The 24,697-nt window shown below is 45.0% G+C and overlaps 1 protein-coding gene across 1 annotated transcript in view; it reads right to left on the bottom strand.

The window, feature by feature from the left end:
* Positions 1–24,697, bottom strand: part of LOC145337718 (NACHT, LRR and PYD domains-containing protein 3-like) — a 72,868-nt gene that overhangs the window by 11,084 nt on the left and 37,087 nt on the right. Inside the window, exons 7-9 of the mRNA XM_080182557.1 lie at positions 24,337–24,507; positions 18,980–19,150; positions 4,467–4,637 (exon numbers count right to left, since the gene is read on the bottom strand). Of these exons, the coding sequence (XP_080038683.1) occupies positions 4,467–4,637; positions 18,980–19,150; positions 24,337–24,507 (513 nt within the window). The remainder of the gene's footprint in view (positions 1–4,466; positions 4,638–18,979; positions 19,151–24,336; positions 24,508–24,697) is intronic.

Below are 24,697 nucleotides of genomic sequence, written 5' to 3'. Positions count from 1 at the left end.
AATAATAATGTACAGCGCAGGACATTCAAGAAACACAACTTCAGTTCATACAGAAGGCAAAATTATATTAATGCTGTAAATCTGAAATATGAATAAATATGTTGGAAACTCTCATCAGGTCAGGCAATATCTGTGAAGACAGAAACAGATTTAGTTTCAGCTCAATTAGTTCAAATTAGAACTTGGAAGTAGCAGTGAATTAAATTGTTTGAAGTGACAGGGAGCTGGGGATGGGCGGGTGACAAGGAAAGAACAAAATGGAAGTGTCGGAGTGATTAAATGACAAAAAGGATGATGGTGAAAGGGAAGAGCTCAGGATTCCCATGTCCTTACCCTGAGTCACAGGGAGGGACATGGGATGGTCAGTGGCTCAGGAATGGAGTGTGTCGTGGGGTTGAAGATGATGAGAGAGAAACCTTTTTCACACTGCCAGTGGTTCGGGTCTGGAATTACAGCCGGGAAGTGTGGTGGAGGGAGGCTGATTCGAGGCATAACAGAGGGCAGTCGATGAACATTCGAATGAAACAATGTGTAAAGATACGAGGAGAAGGCAGAAGAATGAGACAAATTCCTAATACTAGTTTGGTGAGCCGGGGCAGACACACATTTCACCTTGTGGTGCTCGGCAATAATTCTGTGAAGATAATGGTTGGAAATGTATCGATATTTTAACTGGAAGCTGGTGATGTTGCACTGTTAACAGGGTCAGGTAATTTAACCAGTGTCCACTCAGGGCCATTGGCATCTCTCTCAGGTACAATCACAGAATTGTTACAGAGCAGAAGGAGACCATTCGGCCCACACTGTCTGTACTGGCTCTCTGAATCAGCAATTTACTCAGTGTCATTCCCCCAAATTCTCCCCATAACCCTGCACATTCTTCCTTTTCAGATAATAATCCAATTCCCTTTGGAAATTTTCAACTGAACGTGTCTCCACCACACTCTCGGACAGTGAATTCCAGCCGTTAACCACTCGCTGCAGGGGAAGTCCCGGTTCAGGCAATGCTGGCACCAGTAGCAATTTCATAGGCAGCAGCTCTGGAGAGAGCAGTGAGGAAGGCCTGGTTACTGAACACTGGGCTGAAATAGGAGGAGGAAGGTTAAACTCAATTCAATGATGCACTTGGCAACACTTGGTCGTGTTCCCCAAGGCTACGTGAGTTTGGAGCAAATTTCTGTTCTCTCAGGACTGGAGAGTATCTGCCACATCAATCCAAGTATAACGGGATGGAGATTGCCAGAGACCTGAGCAGGCGTGGGTTATATGGTTGCAGTGAGGCAAAAGGATGAAGAACCTGCTATGTTCTGACAAGGTGGTGAAGCATCCTATAACATGTAAGCAGAGGCATATGAGGTCAAGTGAGGAAGAAAGTGAAATGGTAGAAAGGTCATCCCCACACAGACACTGGCAATGTCCAGAGAGCAGCATCGACTGTCAGAGACATGTCAGTCTCTCTCTGCAGCGTTCTGGTTAGTCAGATAACTCTTGCACTGTGAGAATGGGATGGTCATATGCAGGAAACCTTTGCTCTGCAGACATGGTCAGTCAGGTTGTCACTAGCACAGGCTTGTGTCTTTGATGGGAGAGTAACAATGGAACTTTATATGCCTGTAGAAGAGAGCACGAAATGTCAGGAAATGAATTAAAAATGGTGACAGCATCCAGATCTTGCCATCCTTACACCTAGAATTCGCAGCGCTGGAACTGTGTAAACAGCAGACAGGGTGGGAAATCACTGATTGTGATATTTGTTGTGGAGCTGAGAGCGAGCGGTTGAATGGATGGACACAGGAGACTCTCTGGTACCCGCAACACCTGGGCAGGTGTGGGTTATATGGTTACACGAGGCAAAAGGATGAATAACTTGCTTTGTTCTGACAAGGTGGTGAATCATTTTATAGCACGTGAGGTTGAATCAGGGTAAATCCACCTGTTTGCCCATCACTGGTCACATGGAACCAGCTGAAGGATGTGTTGGAATGTACATTTTGTTACAAACTATACCCTGAAGAAATATACTCAATATTGAAGGATATTGAATTCGATGACCAGCCATGAACAAAATGAATGGTGGAGCAGGCTCGAAGGGCCAAATGGCCGACTCCTGCTTCTAGTTTCTATTTTAATCATGTTTCTATGTAGGTTATACTGTCCGCACTGTGCTATCTGTAACCGGTTTCCTTTATTGTTACTGAAGCAGTATAATTGACATCATGTTGATTTTAATCTGAACAAATGCAGTGTTCTGTTGTTTCAGTGTTCCCCTGGGATGGCAGAGTAGAGCTTGATTGTGGGTGATTGACAGGTTATGTCATGTGACTGAGGGACAGCTATTTTTCACAGAGCATTCTAGTTTTTATTCTGCTTTCAGAAGCTGCTTGAAGTTAAGACAAACAGCAGTGCTGATTCCCTCTCTGAAGTTGGAGTTTTTGCTGTTGAAATGTTGCTGTGTTGGAAGCTGTCAGAGACTGGGGTTACCTCTCTGCGATTGGGCCGTTCAGAGGCTAAATCCTTCTCTGAAAACAATTGTCGGTTGGCTGTCCGGAAGTGTTAAAAAGCTGGAAATCGGCAACACGTGAGCATACTTGTTTTTGTGCTAACTAATGTTGGTGACATCTGTCCCCCTTTAAGCATGTGAATGGTTCCTCATGGGGTCACCGTTACATTATTCCCCTACACCCAGGGCACAAAAATCAATGTGACTGACATTCCATTACATTGGGATCAGAGAGAGAAATAACAGGGATTCGTGAAAATTCAGGGTCTGGTTCATAACTTTCAATCCCTGGGCCTTTATAGAGGTTTTCAGCACAGAACGAGGCCCTTCGGCCCACCGTGTCTGTGTCAGCCATCAAGCACCAATCTATTCTAATCCATTACCAGCACTTGCTCCATAGCCTTGTACACTGCGGCATTTCAAGTGCTTGTCTGAATGCTTCTTAAATGTTGAGAGTGTTCCTGACTCCACCACCCTTTCAGACAGTGAGATCCAGATTCCCACTACTCTCTGGGTGAAAAACAATTCCACAGAACCAGAGAATCCCCACTGTGCAGAAGGCTCCCAATCGCCCCATCCACTCTACACTGACTCTCCGAAGATGCATCTTAACCAGGCCCACACAACTGCTTATCACTGGACATTTACCATGGCAAATCCACCAAAACTACACATCTTAGGACACTAAGGGATAATTTAGCATGGTCGATCCACCTAACCTACACTAGTTTGGACTGTGGGAGAAACCAGAGTACCTAACAGAAACCCGCACACACGGGGAGATCGTGCAAACTCCACAGGCAGTCACCCGAGGCTGGAATTAAACAAAGGTCCCTGATGTTGTGAGGCAGCAATGCTAACCACTGAGTCATCTTCAATTCTCCTCTGGAACTTCTGTTCAATGTCTTAAATCAATACAACTGGTTACTGCCCCCTAAAACGAAAGAGAAAGATTTCTTTCTATAATTTGATAGAACTCCACATGGTTGTCCCCCAGCCTTCCCTGTCTGAGTAAAACACCAGGAGCATTGACATACAGAGGGATCTGTGCGTACTTATCCACTGATCCCTGAAAGTGGTAACACAGGTGGATAACCTGGTCAACAAGGAATGCAGCCTGCTCGCTTCATTGGCCGGGACATCGAGTATAAGAGTTGGCAAGTTATATTACAGCTGTATTAAACTTTAGTTAGCCCCAATATGGAATATTGAGTGCAGTGCTGATCACCAGACAACCAGAAGGATGTGGATGCTTTGGAGAAGGGGAGAGTGAATAGATGACAGTAAATGGAGGACAGGACATGGTGGTGGAGTCTCGCTGTTAGTAACAGATGATGTAAGTAGAGAGAGTTGAACTTCGTTCCAATGATCAAGATGCAGAATCAGTTTGGGTACAGATAAGAATTAACAAAGTTAAAAGATTACTTGTGGGAATCATTTATAGGCCCCTATGGGACAGTTTGAAGGCAAGAGGGGGGAAGTTTTCACAGAGGGTGGTGGGTGCCTCGAATGCACAGCCAGTGAAGTTGACAGAAGCAGGCACGTTCCCAATGTTCAAGGTTTATCTCGATAGAAACATGAACGGGAGACGAACAGAGGAATAGAAACTGCGAATGAGCAACAAGTACTGGGCCTGAATAAGAATGAGTCGCTGCCACAGGGTTGATGGGCCGAAGGGCCTGTGTCCGGGGAGAGCTGTGCACATCTGAGGAGGAGGAGAGAACCTCAGAGGGTGCACCATAACATTATTCCCCCACACCCTCAACATAAGGATCTGTGGGACTGACATCCCATTGCTCAGGGATCAGAGAGAGAAGCAACAGGAGTCAGAGGAAAAGCAATTTTCCTCATTCATAACTGACACCAATAGTAATGGGCAGTGTTTTTTATACAAATACCAGTGGTGAAATTATATTGTTGAATATTCAGTTATTATAAACACAATCTCACACAGTCTGCTACTTACCCCAGTTTCTGTATTTTACAGTCCGGATTCCTCAGAGCCACAGACAGCTGTTTCACTCCTGAATTTCCCAGTTTGTTGTGACCCAGATTCAGATCTATCAGTGAGCGGTTTGTACTGAGAGCAGAGGCCAGGTCCACGGCACAAGAATCGGTGAGATCATTACCAACCAGACTGGAGATCAGAGAGAGAAAATTAACAGGAATCAGGGTAAATCCACAGTGTTTTTAAGAATAAGATCATTAACAATAATAATGTACAGCGCAGGACATTCAAGAAACACAACTTCAGTTCACACAGAAGGCAAAATTATATTAATGCTGTAAATCTGAAATATGAATAAATATGTTGGAAACTCTCATCAGGTCAGGCAATATCTGTGAAGATAGAAACAGATTTAGTTTCAGTTCAATTAGCTAAAATTAGAACTTGGAAGTTTCAGTGAATTAAATTGTTTGAAGTGACAGGGAGCTGGGGATGGGCGGGTGACAAGGAAAGAACAAAATGGAAGTGTCGGAGTGATTAAATGACAAAAAGGATGATGGTGAAAGGGAAGAGCTCAGGATTCCCATGTCCTTACCCTGAGTCACAGGGAGGGACATGGGATGGTCAGTGGCTCAGGAATGGAGTGTGTGGTGGGGTTGAAGATGATGAGAGAGAAACCTTTTTCACACTGCCAGTGGTTCGGGTCTGGAATTACAGCCGGGAAGTGTGGTGGAGGGAGGCTGTATCGAAACAGTCAGAAAGGAATTAGATGATTATTTGAATATAAACAATGAGCGAGGATACGAGAAAAAGGCTGGAGAATGACACAAACTCCTAATGCTAATTTGGTGAGCTAGTAAAGACACGATGGGCCAAATGGCCTCATTGTGCACCGCAACAATTCTGTGAAGGTAATGGTTGGAAATGTATTGATATTTCAGCTGGGAATTGGTGATGTTGCCGTGTGGGCAGTGTTAGTAGCCATAGTCCCCAAAGAAATGTTAATATTTCTCTCCAATAGAGAGAGAGACAATTTGTTACATGTAGCTTCAGGGTGACAAGTCTCCTCCTCCAGTCCTGAGGGAACAGAACCTCCCTCCAAACCGATATAGCCCTGAGAATTTCCAGGGAAGTGTCAGTGAATTGGGTTTAATCTGCCTTCTGCCATTTCAGCCCTTTGTTCATTAACCAGGGCTCCCTCACTGCTCCCTTCAGAGCCTTTAAAAGTGCTGCTGGCTGCCTTTAAATCTGGTGCCAGCTTTGCCCGAATGGGATCTTTCCCTGCAGCCAGTGGTTAAACTCTGGAACGACCAGAGCCCCAGAATAGATCACCAAACTTAAAAGAATGGGTCAAAGTACAGTAGGTGAAGTAGATGTTCATCTGTGATGAAAGAGTGTGAGAGTGTGTAAGAGGTCTGAACTGAACATACATGGACAAGGAGGCATTTGTCTTTACAGACCCAGCCTTAGACCGGTGAGAGGAATAGCCTCCCCCCACGTGAAGATCAGGATGTTGAAATGGGTGTGGAGAAAGATGCCTGGGGTGTGATGTTCAGATGTGAGTAAGAACGAACCTGAGTGGACAGTGCTCGTAGCCATAGTCCTCAATGAAATATCTGTATTTCTCTCCAATAGAGAGAGAGAGACAATTTGTTACATGTCACTTCAGGGACAAAACTTAATAAACGTGGGGCACTGGAAGGAGTTGTGTGAGAAGTAGTGTAATTTTTAAGGCTGCAAGAGCTAACAGTACAATCAGCAGTGATGGACGAGTTCAGCAGCATACAGAAAGGGGGAGGCACATGACAGACAGTTAACTAGGTTACACGAAACAGATAACCGCAGTGATGAGATTAAGCGCAAAATGGGAGTTGAGAGAGTGTTAATTGAAGGAATGACACAATACAAGCCATTTACAGTGTTTAAAGTTAACAAGGTTAACAGCCAAATAAGGGGGAATAACACAATACAAGCCATCACAATGTTTGAAAAACAGTATAAAATGTGCTGCAAATCTATGTAAGGTGTGCCTATTTTGACTAGACACCCGGTCTTGAAAGAACGACAAATAAAATCTTGCTCCTTCAGAACTTGACTTGACTAAATTGTTTAACTGTGAGCTGTGTTTCTCACAATTGGGGGCTCGTCCGGGATCCTAACATCCCTGGTAGGGAGGTTGCCGGTGACAACTGGGAAGACGCGTCCCGTTCCAAATTGAATGGTCCCAGGTGTTCATCGGTGGACTTCTCTGCCACTGACTGTTGAGAATCCTAGGAAAGTTGTTCTGAACGAGTAAGTGGGAAATGGTAGGCACCGTCGTGTGGTCGGGCAACGCTGCGGACCAAGGTAAGAAAAGTGACTTTTAAGTATTGCCTTGGCGACCGGGTCGTGGTAGGTAAACCATGGGAAGTGGGGGTAGTAGGACAAAGTCCCCCGGGAAAGGTGCTGGGAATCCGCGGAGAAAGGGTGGGGCCCCAGGGAACATCCCTCCAGAAAGTCCTTTGGGACGGATGTTGGAAGAAGGGTGGGGCCCCAGGGAACATCCTTCCAGAAAGTCCGTTGGGAAGGATGTTGGAAGGTTTGGGCACTAGTACTAGGGATAAAAACAAGACGACAATGATGAAATATTGTGTTTTGTTTGGGTGAAGGAACCAATCAGGAGTCCGTCCGTCTTCTGGCCAAAGTACGGTTCGGTTGAGGATTGGGTTTGTCAGATTCTTAATAAATATGTGAGACAGAAGCAGCCGGCGTCCCAGGAAGGAATTGATCATGCAAGTTGCTGGATAATGTTAATTTAGGGGCTGCGGGGGAGGCCATGTGATGAGGGAGCAGAGGAAAGTCGAATAAGGGAGGTGCCCCTAGAGGCACTGGAGTTTGTGGATGGGTCACAAAGTATATAGATGGATCAGCATGAATGGGATGGACCTACAATTGGTCTGAGCAGAAAGAGGTAGAGAGAAGTATGTCAGTGGAACTGGGAACCCTGACATGGGCTTTTACTGAGGTGCAGGGAGAACGCTAATAGTGGTTATGTATTTGGAATTGTGCATGACTATATGACTGTTTGAGAGAGAAAGGGATTTGTCACGACATGAGGCACCCAAATCAAACATGGTCAAATTTATTAGAGGCCAGTGAGCTCCCATCAGTAAAGGGTTAAAAAGAGACAAGCAGGCTGACTCTGTATGTACAGAGAGAGAGAGAGAGAGAGGGTGTAACTGTGTAATTGAGACCCTCATGTGATGTAATAGATATAGCCAATCAAAGTGAATTGCTTTAAGTTTTTAAGTTTACTAAATTATGTAGGGATCGGACAGAAATTTGAATTCTGCCAAGTGGGAAAGGTGGCATTATATTGCATCTTAAAGTTGTGAGGAGAGATAACCATTTAGGCACACAGTAGATTTGATTTTGTACTTGCCTGTGTTGGTTACAAAGGCAGAGCTGTAGAAATAATTAAACATGTAGATTGCACATTAGAATGCTTTCAGTATTTCTTCGTGCATCTGTGCTCCAAGTGATGTTTTGTTTTATTGTACCAGAATTGTAAGAAGGTGCAAGGGTCTTGATTTAGTGAGGATATTTAATGGTGATAAAAATAAATCTTATTTTGGATTTTCTGAATCAGGCTTTAGTTAATTAAACTGCTGTACTTTGACTCACAATTAGTCTCAGAGGTATCTTTACCTACAAGGATTGGTGCCGAAACCTGGGATTTGTTTACGGGTCCGGTTGAATGGCCACAACTGGAGCTCCGGAACAGATTACCAAATTTAAGGGAGTGAATCAAAGTACAGTAGGTGCTCATCTGTGATGAAAAAGTGTGAGTGTGTGTGGGAGGTCTGAGCTGAGCACATACAGACAAGGAGGCATCTGTCTTTACACCTAGCCCTAGACCAGTTGTTAAGAGGGGTAGCCCCCTACGCAAAGCTCAGGAGTTTGAAGTGGGTGTAAAGGCTAGAGAAGGATGCCTGGGATGTGGTGTTCAGACGTGAGTAAGAAAGAAAGCCAGCTTAATAGTGTGAGCTTAAAGGTGTAAGCTCACGAGTGTAAGCGGTGGTACGGAGGGGACTGATCACCCGTGATAGGTATCACCGGACTGTGATAAGAGCGACCTAGGGGTGGGATCCATTTCACCCACTAGATCAACAATGGAAATGATTGAAAAAAAAAGGACAGAACTAAGAAAATTGGAATTCTCTTAGTTCGAATTAATTGAACAGGTTTAAACCAGATTAATTGAACACATCTCAGTCTTGGGTAAAAAAATATTGGGCTGACGACAAGGAGAAAATTAAAACGTCAGAATCACAGATTAGAGAGTTAGAAAAGAGAAACCAAACAAAGAAAATAGCAGTATTGTTAATACATCAGTTAGCTGGACTAATTGAACAAGTAGTCACTTCCACTAAGAAGTGGAGTGGGGATAAAAAAGATTAAGGAATTAGAATTCAGAGTAAGGGAACTGGAGAAACAAAACCAAGTGTTAGAAGACTACTGCAGAGGGACATCACCTCCCTACACCGGCAGTATTAACAGACGGACAGGAACAGCAAATAGACCCGATAGTCTGGGCAGGGGAAGGAAACCGAGGGGGATTAGACGCTCCTCCTCTGCAAATAAATTTAAAAATGGAGAGACGGTGTGTGTTAAGCAATACCCTATACCTTTGCAAGGAAAAAAAGGATTACAGCCAGTAATTGAAGGATTGGTTAGAGATGGACTGTTAGAACCCTGCATGTCCCCTTATAATACCCCTATATTGCCTGTAAAGAAGCCTGAGGGAACGTACCGCCTGGTACAGGACCTAAGGGCACTGAACCAGATAGTGACGATGCGACACCCCATTGTCCCTAATCCTTATATTTTATTAAGCAAGATTCCTCCTGATCACGGATGGTTCAGTGTAGTGGACCTAAAAGATGCATTTTGGACATGCCCACTGGTGGAAGAAAGTCGAGACTTATTTGCTTTTGAGTGGGAAAATCCTATCACAGCACGGAAACAGCAGTTCAGGTGGACAGTGCTCCCACAGGGGTTCACAGAGTCCCCAAATCTTTTCGGTCAAGTCTTAGAGCAGGTGTTAGAAAGATTTAAAAAGCCTGATGAAATTACGTTACTACAATATGTAGATGACCTACTAGTAACAGGAGGAGGAAAGGAAAAGGTAATAGAAGCCACAAATAGCTTATTGAATTATCTGGGACAACAGGGATTCAGGGTGTCAAAGAAAAAGCTGCAGTACGTAGAGAAGGAAGTTAAATACCTTGGACACCTAATCAGTGAGGGAAGGAGAAGAATAGATCCAGAAAGAATACAAGGAATCCTAGATCTAAATATACTATGGACTAAAAAGGAACTTAGGAGGTTCTTGGGATTAGTAGGATACTGTAGATTGTGGATCAAAGGGTACGCACAGAAAACTAAACAACTATATTTGAAACTGTTAGAAGAAGAACCTAATGTTTTAAAGTGGACAGAGGATCTAAGCTGATAATAGAAACGAAACTCCCTTGGACTAAGTGCTTACCAAAAGCACTTTTGCGTATTTGTACAGCTCCTCGAAAGGATTTGGGTTTATCCCCCTATGAAATGCTATTTGGACTACCTTATATGGGGGCAGTCGGGGAGTTACCGGTTCCTGAAATGAATGATCAATTTGTAAAGAAATATATACTGGGCCTGTCCTCCTCGATATCTTCCCTTAGGAAACAAGGATTATTGTCGCAGACTCCAGCCCTCGACTTCACGGTACATACAATTCAACCAGGAGATTGGGTCCTGGTAAAGTCATGGAAAGAAACTAAGCTGCAACCGGAATGGGAGGAACCATATCAAGCACTCCTAACAACTGAGACAGTAATCAGGACTGCTGAAAAGGGGTGGACACATCATACTATAATCAAGGGACTGGTAAAACCTCCAGATAATTCCAACACGTGGATGGTCAAACTGACTGAAGAACCTTTGAAGCTGAAATTTAAAAGACTCTAAATAATCAATTTTTAGTTGCGGCGTGAGCGCGGGAAAGGAACTGTTTTGAATTAAGTTCTCTCCTAAAAGGTAACGAGAAAGGGATAGAATGGAAGGGGTAACCTGGATAATGCTTTCCTTCCTCTTGTCCAAGAGAGTACTTACAAGTATGGGATATAATTCAGATAAGTTAGAAGAGGACAAGGGAAACACTATGAGCTCAGTTACGGTTCTGGATCTCACTACAACACAGGTAGTAGAGACAGACCTGTGTTCTTTGGTAATATGTGGGGATCTGGTGAGCCAGCAAAAATATTCGGTAGAATCCTTACAATTTTATGCCGACGGAAAGTATCCTTGGGGTAAACTCCCTTCCATAATATCCCTTCATCAGAAACATATGCAGCCAAGATCAGAATGCCTAGATAAGGAATACAATCTTATAGGGACCAAATGGACTGAAAAAAAAAAAGCAGTCCAGTCTTAGATCCTAAGAACCTCTCCCGGTACTCCATAGCTGGTGGGCCCTTCTTTACAGGTAACTGGACCAGGGACCAACAATTGCACCAGGCAGTATTTGGAATTAGGGTAAAGGAGGGAGGAAAATATAGCAAATTGAAATGTTGTTTCCGAATCTATGTAGATAAAAATTTGAAAACACCCGACTAGAATGATAAGGTTCCCCAAAACGACCCAAGGGCAGTAAGAGTGGTCGAAGTAAACAACCTAAAACAAATCCTTGAAATAGAGACTGGGTATGAGGAGACTAATGCCTGGGTAGAATGGGTCAAATACACTGTAAAAAGCTTAAATAAAAGCAATTGCTATGCCTGTGCGTCTGGGAAGCCAGTGGCCCAAATAGTACCCTTCCCTCTGGGATGGAAACGCGACAGAAGAGGTATGGAGTGCATGTTAGCCCTGTATCAAGAAAAGGAAGCATGGGGCAACCCGAACTGCACATCCCTATCCCTGATGTTCCCTCCTGTGGAAGCAAAGAACTTAAAAACTCCCCCTCAGTTTCTCACTGCCGTTGTGAATCACACTTCATGTGTGAACCGACAAAGGGCAGAGTTAACTCATAATATGGGGGAGTTAGAATCATGCTCAGAGGTCAGGAGCATTACAGAGAACGGAATGGGAGGGAACTATTCATCATTGAAAATCCCCAGAGCAGATATATGGTGGTATTGTGGAGGAAGGGTACTGAGGCCAACTCTACCCCCTCAGTGGAAAGGTACATGTGCAATTGTCCAATTGGCTATACCATTTACCCTGGCATTTGAAAAATCAAAAGGATCAGGAAAAACAAGAGATCAGTGATAGGAATTTCTTTTGATGAAAAGATATATCTAGATCCCATAGGAGTGCCTCGGGGAGTTCCAGATGAATTTAAAGCTCGAAATCAGATTACAGCTGGGTTTGAATCCTTGTTTTGGTGGGTAACAATAAATAAGAACGTAGATTAGATAAATTATATAAGATTGGGACGAGCAAGTGAATAGTATGTTAGCCAAACTGGAACAACCTACTCGCGCATATCTGGACTAAACCTGGAAAAAGGGATGCTAGTGAAAAATTACAGACAGTAAAAAGAAAAGGGGGGATTGTGAGAAGTAGTGTAATTTTTAAGGCTGCAAGAGCTAACAGTACAATCAGCAGTGATGGACGAGTTCAGCAGCATACAGAAAGGGGGAGGCACATGACAGACAGTTAACTAGGTTACACGAAACAGATAACCGCAGTGATGAGATTAAGCGCAAAATGGGAGTTGAGAGAGTGTTAATTGAAGGAATGACACAATACAAGCCATTTACAGTGTTTAAAGTTAACAAGGTTAACAGCCAAATAAGGGGGAATAACACAATACAAGCCATCACAATGTTTGAAAAACAGTATAAAATGTGCTGCAAATCTATGTAAGGTGTGCCTATTTTGACTAGACACCCGGTCTTGCAAGAACGACAAATAAAATCTTGCTCCTTCAGAACTTGACTTGACTAAATTGTTTAACTGTGAGCTGTGTTTCTCACAGTTGGGACTCCATGAACCCCACAGCCGGTACGAGGACCAAACCCTCAACATTAGCATCATTCCACATCACACTCCAGACACCAAACCAACTGAACTAACCAACTCCACACAGAACCAGAACGGACACATTAATATCTGACAGGTTAGGGGAATCCGTCCACTGAGGCAACACAGGCAGAATCACAGAATTGTTACAGAGCAGAAGGAGGCCACTCGGCCCATTGGGTCTGCACTGACTCTCCGAATGAGCAATTCACTAAGTGTCATTCCCTCACCTTCCCCCAAAACCCTGTGTATTCCAGAGCTTAACCACTGGCTGCAGGGGAAGATCCCATTCAGGCAAAGCTGGCACCAGATTTAAAGGCAGCCAGCAGCACTTTTAAAGGCTCTGAAGGGAGCAGTGAGGGAGCCCTGGTTAATGAACAAAGGGCTGAAATGGCAGAAGGCAGATTAAACCCAATTCACTGACACTTCCCTGGAAATTCTCAAGGCTATATCGGTTTGGAGGGAGGTTCTGTTCCCTCAGGACTGGAGGAGGAGACCTGTCACATCAACCCAAGCAAGTCTGGATAGAAACTGCCGAGGGCCAGAGCAGGCAGCACGTGGCTGCAGTGAGGCAAAAGGATCAATAACCTGATATGTTCTGACAAGGTGAGCGTTAAACTTACAGGCTGATATGTGAGTAAGGATGGAAGAGAAATGGTGGAAAGAACATTTCCACCCAGACACTGGCAATGTCCAAGCAGCAGCATCAATCTTCAGGAACATGTCAGCCTCTCTGTGAAGGGTTCCGATCAGTCAGAGATGACTGCTGTACTGCCCACACTAAGTGACCATCCTGGTGGGCCCATGATGGGCAGTCTGGCAGCACCATAGGCTTGTGTGTGTCTTTGATGGGTGAGTAACAATGGAAATTTATGTGCTTGTAGAAGAGGGCACAGAGCGTCAGAGAAGGAGCCAAGAGTGAGATTGTCTGGATTGTGTCATCCTTATGCCAATGGAAGATGAAGTGCTGGAGCTGGGAGACCTGGAGGCTGGGTGGGCAATCACTGATGGTGAGATGGGTTGTGGATCCAGAGACAGTGAATGAGTGAGTGATGGGCACAGGAGAGACTCTGCTGCTGAGTCCAAAACCTGGTGCTTGTGTGTTCACCATTGGTCAGATGGAGCACTGGGTTAGGAACAGTCTCCAGGACATGTTGGAATGTGCATTACCCTCTAACAATCTTCACTCTCTCACAAATCAACAGCTGTGGTGAGCGGGAGACGGGTGTGCACCTCTGAAGATGAGGAGGGGTCCATAAACTATAGACTGTGATATTATTCCCCATAACATCCGCCAGAGCAGATACTGTCTCACGCGAGTAGCAAAGGGGTTACAATCTGGCAGCACAGGACAGCACACACAAACCCGAGCAGCTGATGTGAGTTCACTCACACTCTTGAGGGGAGAGAGCAGAGCCAGCTTGTGGAAGGTGAAATGTGACTGGAGTCTTTAACAATGCAGCAGATACTGGAGCTGCAGTGTAAGGTATTTTAACATCCGGTGGAGTTTCCAAAGGCTGTGTGTATCCATACACAAAGGATGGAGGAGTCAATCCAGACCAGCAGTGTTACCATGTCTCAGGTATGAGCACAAATAACATCCTCCACAGAGAGATTGGTGACCTTCATGGAGAGTCACATCCAGCCTATCACCCACAGCAAATACACATGAGCTGCATGTTCTCACCACCTCCAGGAGCTCTGGGGAACACGGGCTGTGGGAGGGATGGGAAAATGTGCCTGGAGTCACTGTCAGGACCTCCCAGCTGAACAGGGAGGGTCCAGTTTGCCCTGAATGGATAGAGGAGTGGCTGCCTGCAGCATTTGGGAGCTCCTCTCAGGATGCCCCTGGTGTGGGCAGTGGGTCCTCTTCTGCTCCGACTGTAACACAAGCACTTCACGAAACTATGATGATGGAGACAACTCCAGTATCTGTGCAGAGGATTCACAGTTGGCTGGATCCTTCCAGGACTCAGGAAATCCGAGGACAAAGACCACGGTCATCGAAATTCCCAGACAGAGTAAAAGATCCTGCCTGTAGCTCAGTGGAAAGTGCGGGGATGGGGGTGGTTGTCATGGTGGGTTTGCTGCCTTGGGTTTCACAGGGTTATACTTTGTTGTTACTGGTCACTTTGTTTTGTTTGTATTTTCAGTAAATTCAGAGATGGAACACCACTAAATAAATCCTTCACCATATTACTGGGTCTTTAACAGTTCACTGGGAATGTGAGATGGGAAATACAGCACTGAATGAGCTCAAAACAATTCCAATGCCTTTGTTTCATGTAGTGACGGCTCCAGGGAAATTATAAAACATTCACAGAAACAGTAACAGTGCTGGAGATGGTGGAAGATTTATTAGACTGAATGGCTGTGTGAGTTAAGGTCCATGGAAAACATATCTGTATTACTGAATCTCCATCCTCCCTGACACATATCCCATGTCCCTGGCCTGTGGTCCATGGGGTTCCTCATCATGAAGCATCTGGTCAACATTGTATTGCATCGCACTTTGTTCAAAGCTTCTCCACTCTAACTCCAGGTTGTATAGAACACAGCACAACACCAGGACATTGAGACCCTCGCTGGGTATATAGAAGGGTTCCATCAGATCTATCTTTAGAAACCCTTTGGCCTATGCAATCGTCACAGCTGTGTGTCTCTCGTCTGTAACTGTGTCTGGGCACAATTACCCATCCCTTCAGTGGGTAGCTCTTGTCTTTATTAATTCTTTCAAAGGATGATGGTATGACTGGCAATGCAAACACTTGCAGCCCAACCACATTGTCCTTGAGAAGGGGATGGTGAACCATCTTGTTAAATTCTGAAGACCCTCTGGTACAATGCGGGAGGAAGGGACATCCAGGTTTATGATCCCACAATTGTGATGGAAAAGGAATACATTCTAAGTCAGGTTGGTGTCTGGCTTGGGAAGGAATCTGAAAGTGGTTGGTGTTCCATTCATCTGATATTTTCGCCCATCTCGGTGATAGAAAAGTCTTCTTATTTTCTATCACCGAACTAGCACAGGCTTGTGTCTTTGATGGGAGAGTAACAATGGAACTTTATATGCCCGTAGAAGAGAGCATGAAATGTCAGGAAAAGAATTAAAAATGGTGACAGCATACAGATCTTGCCATCCTTACACCTAGAATTCGCAGCGCTGGAACTGTGTAAACAGCAGACAGGGTGGGAAATCACTGATTGTGATATTTATTGTGGAGCTGGGAACGAGCGGTTGAATGGATGGACACAGGAGACTCTCTGGTACCCGCAACACCTGGGCAGGTGTGGGTTATACGGTTACACGAGGCAAAAGGATGAATAACTTGCTTTGTTCTGACAAGGTGGTGAATCATTTTATAGCACGTGAGGTTGAATCAGGGTAAATCCACCTGTTTGCCCATCACTGGTAACATGGAACCAGCTGAAGGATGTGTTGGAATGTACATTTTGTTACAAACTATACCCTTAAGAAATATACTGAATATTGAAGGATATTGAATTCGATGACCAGCCGTGAACAAAATGAATGGAGGAGCAGGCTCGAAGGGCCAAATGGCCGACTCCTGCTTCTAGTTTCTATTTTAATCATGTTTCTATGCAGGTTATACTGTCTGCACTGTGCTATCTGTAACCGGTTTCCTTTATTGTTACTGAAGCAGTATAATTGACATCATGTTGATTTTAATCTGAACGAATGCAGTGTTCTGTTGTTTCAGTGTTCCCCTGGGATGGCAGAGTAGAGCTTGATTGTGGGTGATTGACAGGTTATGTCATGTGACTGAGGGACAGCTATTTTTCACAGAGCATTCTAGTTTTTATTCTGCTTTCAGAAGCTGCTTGAAGTTAAGACAAACAGCAATGCTGTTTCCCTCGCTGAAGTTGGAGTTTTTGCTGTTGAAGTGTTGCTGTTTTGGAAGCTGTCAGAGACTGGGGTTACCTCTCTGCGATTGGGCTGTTCAGAGGCTAAATCCTTCTCTGAAAACAATTGTCAGTTGGCTGTCCGGAAGTGTTACAATGCTGGAAAATCGGCAACACGTGAGCATACTTGTTTTTGTGCTAACTAATGTTGGAGAAGGGTGTATGTCTGTGGGTATTGCTTTATATTGGAGCAACAGAGATAGCTAGCTGTTATGAGTTATACTGTGTCATCTTTATGTCTTGCAATTGGTAAAGGTTATGCTATTTTTTGTTGTTATATTCTAATTGCATTCTTAAATAAACTGTGTTTGATAAAAGCATCCTAGTGGGTCACTTGATTCATACCTGGAGTGAAACACCTCATGCTCATCAATACCAAAATCAAATGTAAAACCAAAGGTCCAGGCTAACTTCACAAAACACCTCAGAGTTTCTGGCCCGTGTCTTAACAATTGCCTCCATTCACGCTTTTCTCTTTCTCACAAAAGGATTGTGAGACTGGGTGACACCTGTCCCCCTGTAAGCATGTGAACGGTTCCTCACGGGGTCACCGTTACATTATTCCCCTACACCCAGGGCACAAAAATCAATGTGATTGACATTCCATTTCATTGGGATCAGAGAGAAATAACAGGGATTAGTGAAAATTCAGGGTCTGGTTCATAACTTCCAATCCCTGGGCCTTTATAGAGGTTTTCAGCACAGAAAGAGGCCCTTCGGCCCACCGTGTCTGTGTCAGCCATCAAGCACCAATCTATTCTAATCCATTACCAGCACTTGCTCCATAGCCTTGTACCCTGCGGCATTTCAAGTGTTTGTCTGAATGCTTCTTAAATGTTGAGTGTGTTCCTGACTCCACCACCCTTTCAGACAGTGAGATCCAGATTCCCACTACCCTCTGGGTGAAAAAACATTTCCACAGAACCAGAGAATCCCCACTGTGCAGAAGGGGCCCAATCGCCCCATCCACTCTACACTGACTCTCCGAAGATGCATCTTAACCAGGCCCACACAACTGCTTATCACTGGACATTTACCATGGCAAATCCACCAAAACTACACATCTTAGGACACTAAGGGATAATTTAGCATGGTCGATCCACCTAACCTACACTAGTTTGGACTGTGGGAGAATCCAGAGTACCTGACAGAAACCCGCACACACGGGGAGATCGTGCAAACTCGACAGGCAGTCACCAGAGGCTGGAATTAAACAAAGGTCCCTGATGTTGAGAGGCAGCAATGCTACCACTGAGCCATCTTCAATTCTCCTCTGGAACTTCTGTTCAATGTCTTAAATCAATACAACTGGTTACTGCCCCCTAAAACGAAAGAGAAAGACTTCTTTCTATAATTTGATAGAACTCCACATGGTTGTCCCCCAGCCTTCCCTGTCTGAGTAAAACACCAGGAGCATTGACATACAGAGGGATCTGTGCGTACTTATCCACTGATCCCTGAAAGTGGTAACACAGGTGGATAACTTGGTCAACAAGGCATGCAGCCTGCTCGCTTCATTGGCCGGGACATCGAGTATAAAAGCTGGCAAGTTATATTACAGCTGTATGAAACTTTAGTTAGGCCCAATATGGAATATTGAGTGTAGTGCTGATCACCAGACAACCAGAAGGATGTGGATGCTTTGGAGAAGGGGAGAGTGAATAGATGACAGTAAATGGAGGACAGGACATGGTGGTGGAGTCTCGCTGTTCGTAACAGATGATGTAAGTAGAGAGAGTTGAACTTAGTTCCAATGATCAAGATGCAGAATCAGCTTGGGTACAGATAAGAATTAACACAGTTAAAAGATCACTTGTGGGAATCATTTATAGGCCCCAAACAATATTCAGAACCAAAGAAGGTTTACAAGGATGTTGCCAGGTCTGGTTAAGGTATGAAGAGAAGTTGAATAAACTCGGATTGTTTTCACTGGAAAGACAGAGGCTGAGGGGTGACCTGACAGAGGCAGATATATGGTTGATAGTTGGAGTCTTTTCCCCAGGGTGGAAAGGTCAACTACAGGACGGGACAGTTTGAAGGCAAGAGGGAGAAAGTTTAGAGGAGATGTGCGGGGAAAGTTTTCACAGAGGGTGGTGGGTGCCTCGAATGCACAGCCAGTGAAGTTGACAGAAGCAGGCACGTTCCCAATGTTCAAGGTTTATCTCGATAGAAACATGAACGGGAGACGAACAGAGGAATAGAAACTGCGAATGAGCAACAAGTACTGGGTCTGAATAAGAATGAGTCGCTGCCACAGGGTTGATGGGCCGAAGGGCCTGTGTCCGGGGAGAGCTGTGCACATCTGAGGAGGAGGAGAGAACCTCAGAGGGTGCACCATAACATTATTCCCCCACACCCTCAACATAAGGATCTGTGGGACTGACATCCCATTGCTCAGGGATCAGAGAAGCAACAGGAGTCAGAGGAAAAGCAATTTTCCTCATTCATAACTGACACCAATAGTAATGGGCAGCGTTTTTATACAAATACCAGTGGTGAAATTATATTGTTGAATATTCAGTTATTATAACCACAATCTCACACAGTCTGCTACTTACCCCAGTTTCTGTATTTTACAGTCCGGATTCCTCAGAGCCACAGACAGCCGTTTCACTCCTGAATCTCCCAGGTTATTGGTACCCAGATTCAGATCTATCAGTGAGCGGTTTGTACTGAGAGCAGAGGCCAGGTCCTCGGCACAAGAATCGGTGAGAGCATTACCATCCAGACTGGAGATCAGAGAGAGAAAATTAACAGGAAGCAGGGTAAATCCACAGTGTTTTTAAGAATAAGATCATTAACAATAATAATGTACAGCGCAGGACATTCAAGAAACACAACTTCAGTTCACACAGAAGGCAAAATTATATTAATGCTGTAAATCTGAAATATGAATCAATATGTTGGAAACTCGCATCAGGTCAGGCAATATCTGTGAAGACAGAAGCAGATTTAGTTTCAGTTCAATTAGTTAAAGTTAGAGCTTGGAAGTTTCAGTGAATTAAATTGTTTGAAGTGACAGGGAGCTGGGGATGGGCGGGTGACAAGGAAAGAACAAAATGGAAGTGTCGGAGTGATTAAATAACAAAAAGGATGATGGTGAAAGGGAAGAGCTCAGGATTCCCATGTCCTTACCCTGAGTCACAGGGAGGGACATGGGATGGTCAGTGGCTCAGGAATGGAGTGTGTGGTGGGGTTGAAGATGATGAGAGAGAAACCTTTTTCACACTGCCAGTGGTTCGGGTCTGGAATTACAGCCGGGAAGTGTGGTGGAGGGAGGCTGTATCGAAACAGTCAGAAAGGAATTAGATGATTATTTGAATATAAACAATGAGCGAGGATACGAGAAAAAGGCTGGAGAATGTCACACATTCCTAATGCTAATTTGGTGAGCTAGTACAGACACGATGGGCCAAATGGCCTCATTGTGCACCGTAACATTTCTGTGAAGGTAATGGTTGGAAATGTATCGATATTTCAGCTGGGAATTGGTGATGTTGCCGTGTGGACAGTGTTAGTAGCCATAGTCCCCACAGAAATATTAATATTTCTCTCCAATAGAGAGAGAGACAATTTGTTAAATGTAGCTTCAGGGTGACAGGTCTCCTCCTCCAGTCCTGAGGGAACAGAACCTCCCTCCAAACCGATATAGCCTTGAGAATTTCCAGGGAAGTGTCAGTGAATTGGGTTTAATCTGCCTTCTGCCATTTCAGCCCTTTGTTCATTAACCAGGGCTCCCTCACTGCTCCCTTCAGAGCCTTTAAAAGTGCTGCTGGCTGCCTTTAAATCTGGTGCCAGCTTTGCCTGAATGGGATCTTCCCCTGCGTTCAGTGGTTAAACTCTGGAACGATCAGATCCCCAGAATAGATCACCAAACTTAAAAGAATGGGTCAAAGTACAGTAGGTGAAGTAGATGTTCATCTGTGATGAAAGAGTGTGAGAGTGTGTAAGAGGTCTGAACTGAACATACATGGACAAGGAGGCATTTGTCTTTACAGACCCAGCCTTAGCCCGGTGAGAGGAATAGCACCCCCCCCACGTGAAGATCAGGATGTTGAAATGGGTGCGGAGAAAGATGCCTGGGGTGTGATGTTCAGATGTGAGTAAGAATGAACCCGAGTGGACAGTGTTCGTAGCCATAGTCCTGAATGGAATATCTGTATTTCTCTCCAATAGAGAGAGAGAGACAGTTTGTCAGATTTAGCTTCAGGGACAAAACTTAGTAAACGTCGAGCAATGGGAGGAGTTGGGACTCCATGAACCCCACAGCCGGTACGAGGACCAAACCCTCAACATTAGCATCATTCCACATCACACTCCAGACAGCAAACCAACTGAACTAACCAACTCCACACAGAACCAGAACGGACACATTAATATCTGACAGGTTAGGGGAATCCGTCCACTCAGGCAACACAGGCAGAATCACAGAATTGTTACAGAGCAGAAGGAGGCCACTCGGCCCATTGTGTCTGCACTGACTCTCCGAACGAGCAACTCACTAAGTGTCATTCCCTCACCTTCCCCCAAAACCCTGTGTATTCCAGAGCTTAACCACTGGCTGCAGGGGAAGATCCCATTCAGGCAAAGCTGGCACCAGATTTAAAGGCAGCCAGCAGCACCTTTAAAGGCTCTGAAGGGAGCAGTGAGGGAGTCCTGGTTAATGAACAAAGGGCTGAAATGGCAGAAGGCAGATTAAACCCAATTCACTGACACTTCCCTGGAAATTCTCAAGGCTATATCGGTTTGGAGGGAGGTTCTGTTCCCTCAGGACTGGAGGAGGAGACCTGTCACATCAACCCAAGCAAGTCTGGATAGAAACTGCCGAGGGCCAGAGCAGGCAGCACGTGGCTGCAGTGAGGCAAAAGGATCAATAACCTGATATGTTCTGACAAGGTGAGCGTTAAACTTACAGGCTGATATGTGAGTAAGGATGGAAGAGAAATGGTGGAAAGAACATCTCCACCCAGACACTGGCAATGTCCAAACAGCAGCATCAATCTTCAGGAACATGTCAGCCTCTCTGTGAAGGGTTCCGGTCAGTCAGAGATGACTGCTGTACTGCCCACACTGAGTGACCATCCTGGTGGGCCCATGATGGGCAGACTGGCAGCACCATAGGCTTGTGTGTGTCTTTGATGGGTGAGTAACAATGGAAATTTATGTGCTTGTAGAAGAAGGCACAGAGCGTCAGAGAAGGAGCCAAGAGTGAGAGTGTCTGGATTGTGTTATCCTTATGCCAATGGAAGATGAAGTTCTGGAGCTGGGAGACCTGGAGGCTGGGTGGGCAATCACTGATGGTGAGATGGGTTGTGGATCCAGAGAGAGTGAGGGAGTGAGTGATGGGCACAGGAGAGGCTCTGCTGCTGAGTCCAAAACCTGGTGCTTGTGTGTTCACCATTGGTCAGATGGAGCTCTGGGTTAGGAACAGTCTCCAGGACATGTTGGAATGTGCATTACCCTCTAACAATCTTCACTCTCTCACAGATCAACAGCTGTGGTGAGAGGGTGACAAGTGTCTATCTTGGAAGAGGAGGGGTCCTCAGAGGGCGCTCTGTTGCATTATTCCCCATAACATCCGCCAGAGCAGATACTGTCTCACACGAGTAGCAAAGGGGTTACAATCTGGCAGCACAGGACAGCACAGACAAACCCGAGCAGCTGATGGAGGCAGTAGTAGCTGAGTTCACTCACACTCTTGAGGGGAGAGGGCAGAGCCAGCTTGTGGAAGGTGAAATGTGACTGGAGTCTTTAACAATGCAGCAGATACTGGAGCTGCAGTGTAAGGTATTTTAACATCCGGTGGAGTTTCCAAAGGCTGTGTGTATCCATACACAAAGGATGGAGGAGTCAATCCAGGCCAGCAGTGTTACCATGTCTCAGGTATGAGCACAAATAACATCCTCCACAGAGAGATTGGTGACCTTCACGGAGAGTCACATCCAGCATAGCACCCACTGGAGACACACAGAGACCTGCTTGTTATCACCACCTCCAGGAGCTCTGTGAAGCAGTGGCTGGACGAGAGGAGAAAATGTGCCTGGAGTCACTGTCAGGACCTCTCACTCCTCAGCTGAACAGGGAGGGTCCAGTTTGCCCTGAATGGATATAGCATTAACTGCCTGCAGCATCTGGGGGCTCGTCTCAGGATGCCCCTGGTGTGGGCAGTGGGTCCTCTTCTGCTCCGACTGTGACACAAGCACCTCATGAAGCTATGATGACAGGGACAACTCCAGCATCTGTGCAGAGGACCCACAGTCGGCCGAATCCTTCCAGGACTCAAAATCCAAGGACAAAGACCACGTTCATCGAAATTCCCGGAGGAGAGAGGGAAAGATCCTGCCTGTAGCTCAGTGGAAAGTGTGGGAATTGCTGTGTTTGTCAGGGTAGGGTCGCTTCCTTGGGTTTCACAGGGTTATACTGTTGTTGTTTGCCGGTCACCTTGTTATGCATGTGTTCTTAATAAATTCAGAGATGATGCACTACTAAAACAATCCTTCACCACATTAGTGGGTTTCCAACAGTTCACTGGGAATGAGAGATCAGAAATATTCCACTGAATGAGGTGAATACATTTCCAATGTCTTTGTCTCATGTAGTGACAGCTCCAGAGAAATGGTAGAACATTCACAGAAACAGCAATGGGGAGCAGAAGGGGGAAGGTTTATTACATTGAATGGCTGTGAGAGTAAGATTCATGTAAAACATATCTGTAATAGTTAATCTCCATCCTCCCTGACACATATCCCATGGTCCCTGGCCTGTGGTCCATGGGGTTCCTCATCATGAAGCATCTGGTCAACATCGCACTTGTTCATAGTCACACTTTGTTCAAAGCTTCTCCACTCTAACTCCAGGTTGTATAGAACACAGCACAACACCAGGATATTGAGACCCTCGCTGGGTATATTGAAGGGTTCCATCAGATCGATCTTTAGAAACCCTCTGGCCTGCTCAATGGTCACTCTATTTGCCGTGTCGCAGCTGTTTTCTCTCTCCTCTGTGACTGTGTTTGGGTTACACACAGGCACAATTCCCCATCCCTTCAGTGGGTAGAGCTGGTCTTTATTAATTCTTTGATAGGATGATGGTGTCACGGGCAATGTCAACACTTCCAGACAATCCCCAATTGCCCTTGAGAAGGGGGTGGTGAGTCATCTTCTTAAATTCTGCAGCTACCCAGTACAATGCCGTTAGGAAGGAACATCCAGGATTATGATCCCAGAGTAATGATGGCAAAGCAATTTTTTCCAAGTCAGGATGGTGTGTGGCTTGGAAAGGTATCTGAAGCTGGTTGGTGTTACCGTTTTCTGTTCTTTGTATATGAAAATTAAAATCACCCGTGATTATTGCAGTTTGTTTTTACAAGACCGCATTATTTTTCCTGTGTACTGTGTCAGAGATTCTGAATATTGTTAGGGGTCTATAAATGCTTCCCACAAGTGATCTTTTTAACTTCGTTAATTCTTATCTCTACCCAAACTGATTCTGCATCTTGATCATTGGAACTAAGTTCACCTCTCACTGCTGTACTGTCATCTGTTACTAACAGCGAGACTCCACCACAATGTCCTGTCCTCCATTTACTGTCATCTATTCACTCTCCCCACTTTCACAAATCAATGGATGCTGTGTCCGGGGAGAGCTGTGCACATCTGAGGAGGAGGAGAGAACCTCAGAGGGTGAACCATAACATTATTCCCCCACTCCCTCAACATAAGGATCTGTGGGACTGACATCCCATTGCTCAGGGATCAGAGAGAGAAGCAACAGGAGTCAGAGGAAAAACAATTTTCCTTATTCATAACTGACACCAATAGTAATGGGCAGTGTTTTTATACAAATACCAGTGGTGAAATTATATTGTTGAATATTCAGTTATTATAAACACAATCTCACACAGTCTGCTACTTACTCCAGTTTCTGTATTTTACAGTCCGGATTCCTCAGAGCCACAGACAGCCGTTTCACTCCTGAATCTCCCAGTTTATTGTTACCCAGATTCAGATCTATCAGTGAGCGGTTTGTACTGAGAGCAGAGGCCAGGTCCTCGGCACAAGAATCGGTGAGATCATTATCATAGAGACTGGAGATCAGAGAGAGGAAAATATCAGAAATCAGGGTAAATCCACACTGTTTTTAAGAATAAGATCATTGACAATAATAATGTACAGCGCAGGACATTCAAGAAACACAACTTCAGTTCACACAGAAGGCAAAATTATATTAATGCTGTAAATCTGAAACATGAAATTAGAAGTAGCAGTGAATTAAAT

This window comes from Carcharhinus amblyrhynchos, unplaced genomic scaffold (genome assembly GCF_965287045.1).
Source record: "Carcharhinus amblyrhynchos unplaced genomic scaffold, sCarAmb.v2.hapA scaffold_66, whole genome shotgun sequence".
NCBI lineage: Eukaryota > Metazoa > Chordata > Chondrichthyes > Carcharhiniformes > Carcharhinidae > Carcharhinus > Carcharhinus amblyrhynchos.
The sequence above is the reverse complement of the archived record's forward strand: the minus strand, read 5'-3'. Positions and strand labels throughout refer to the sequence as shown.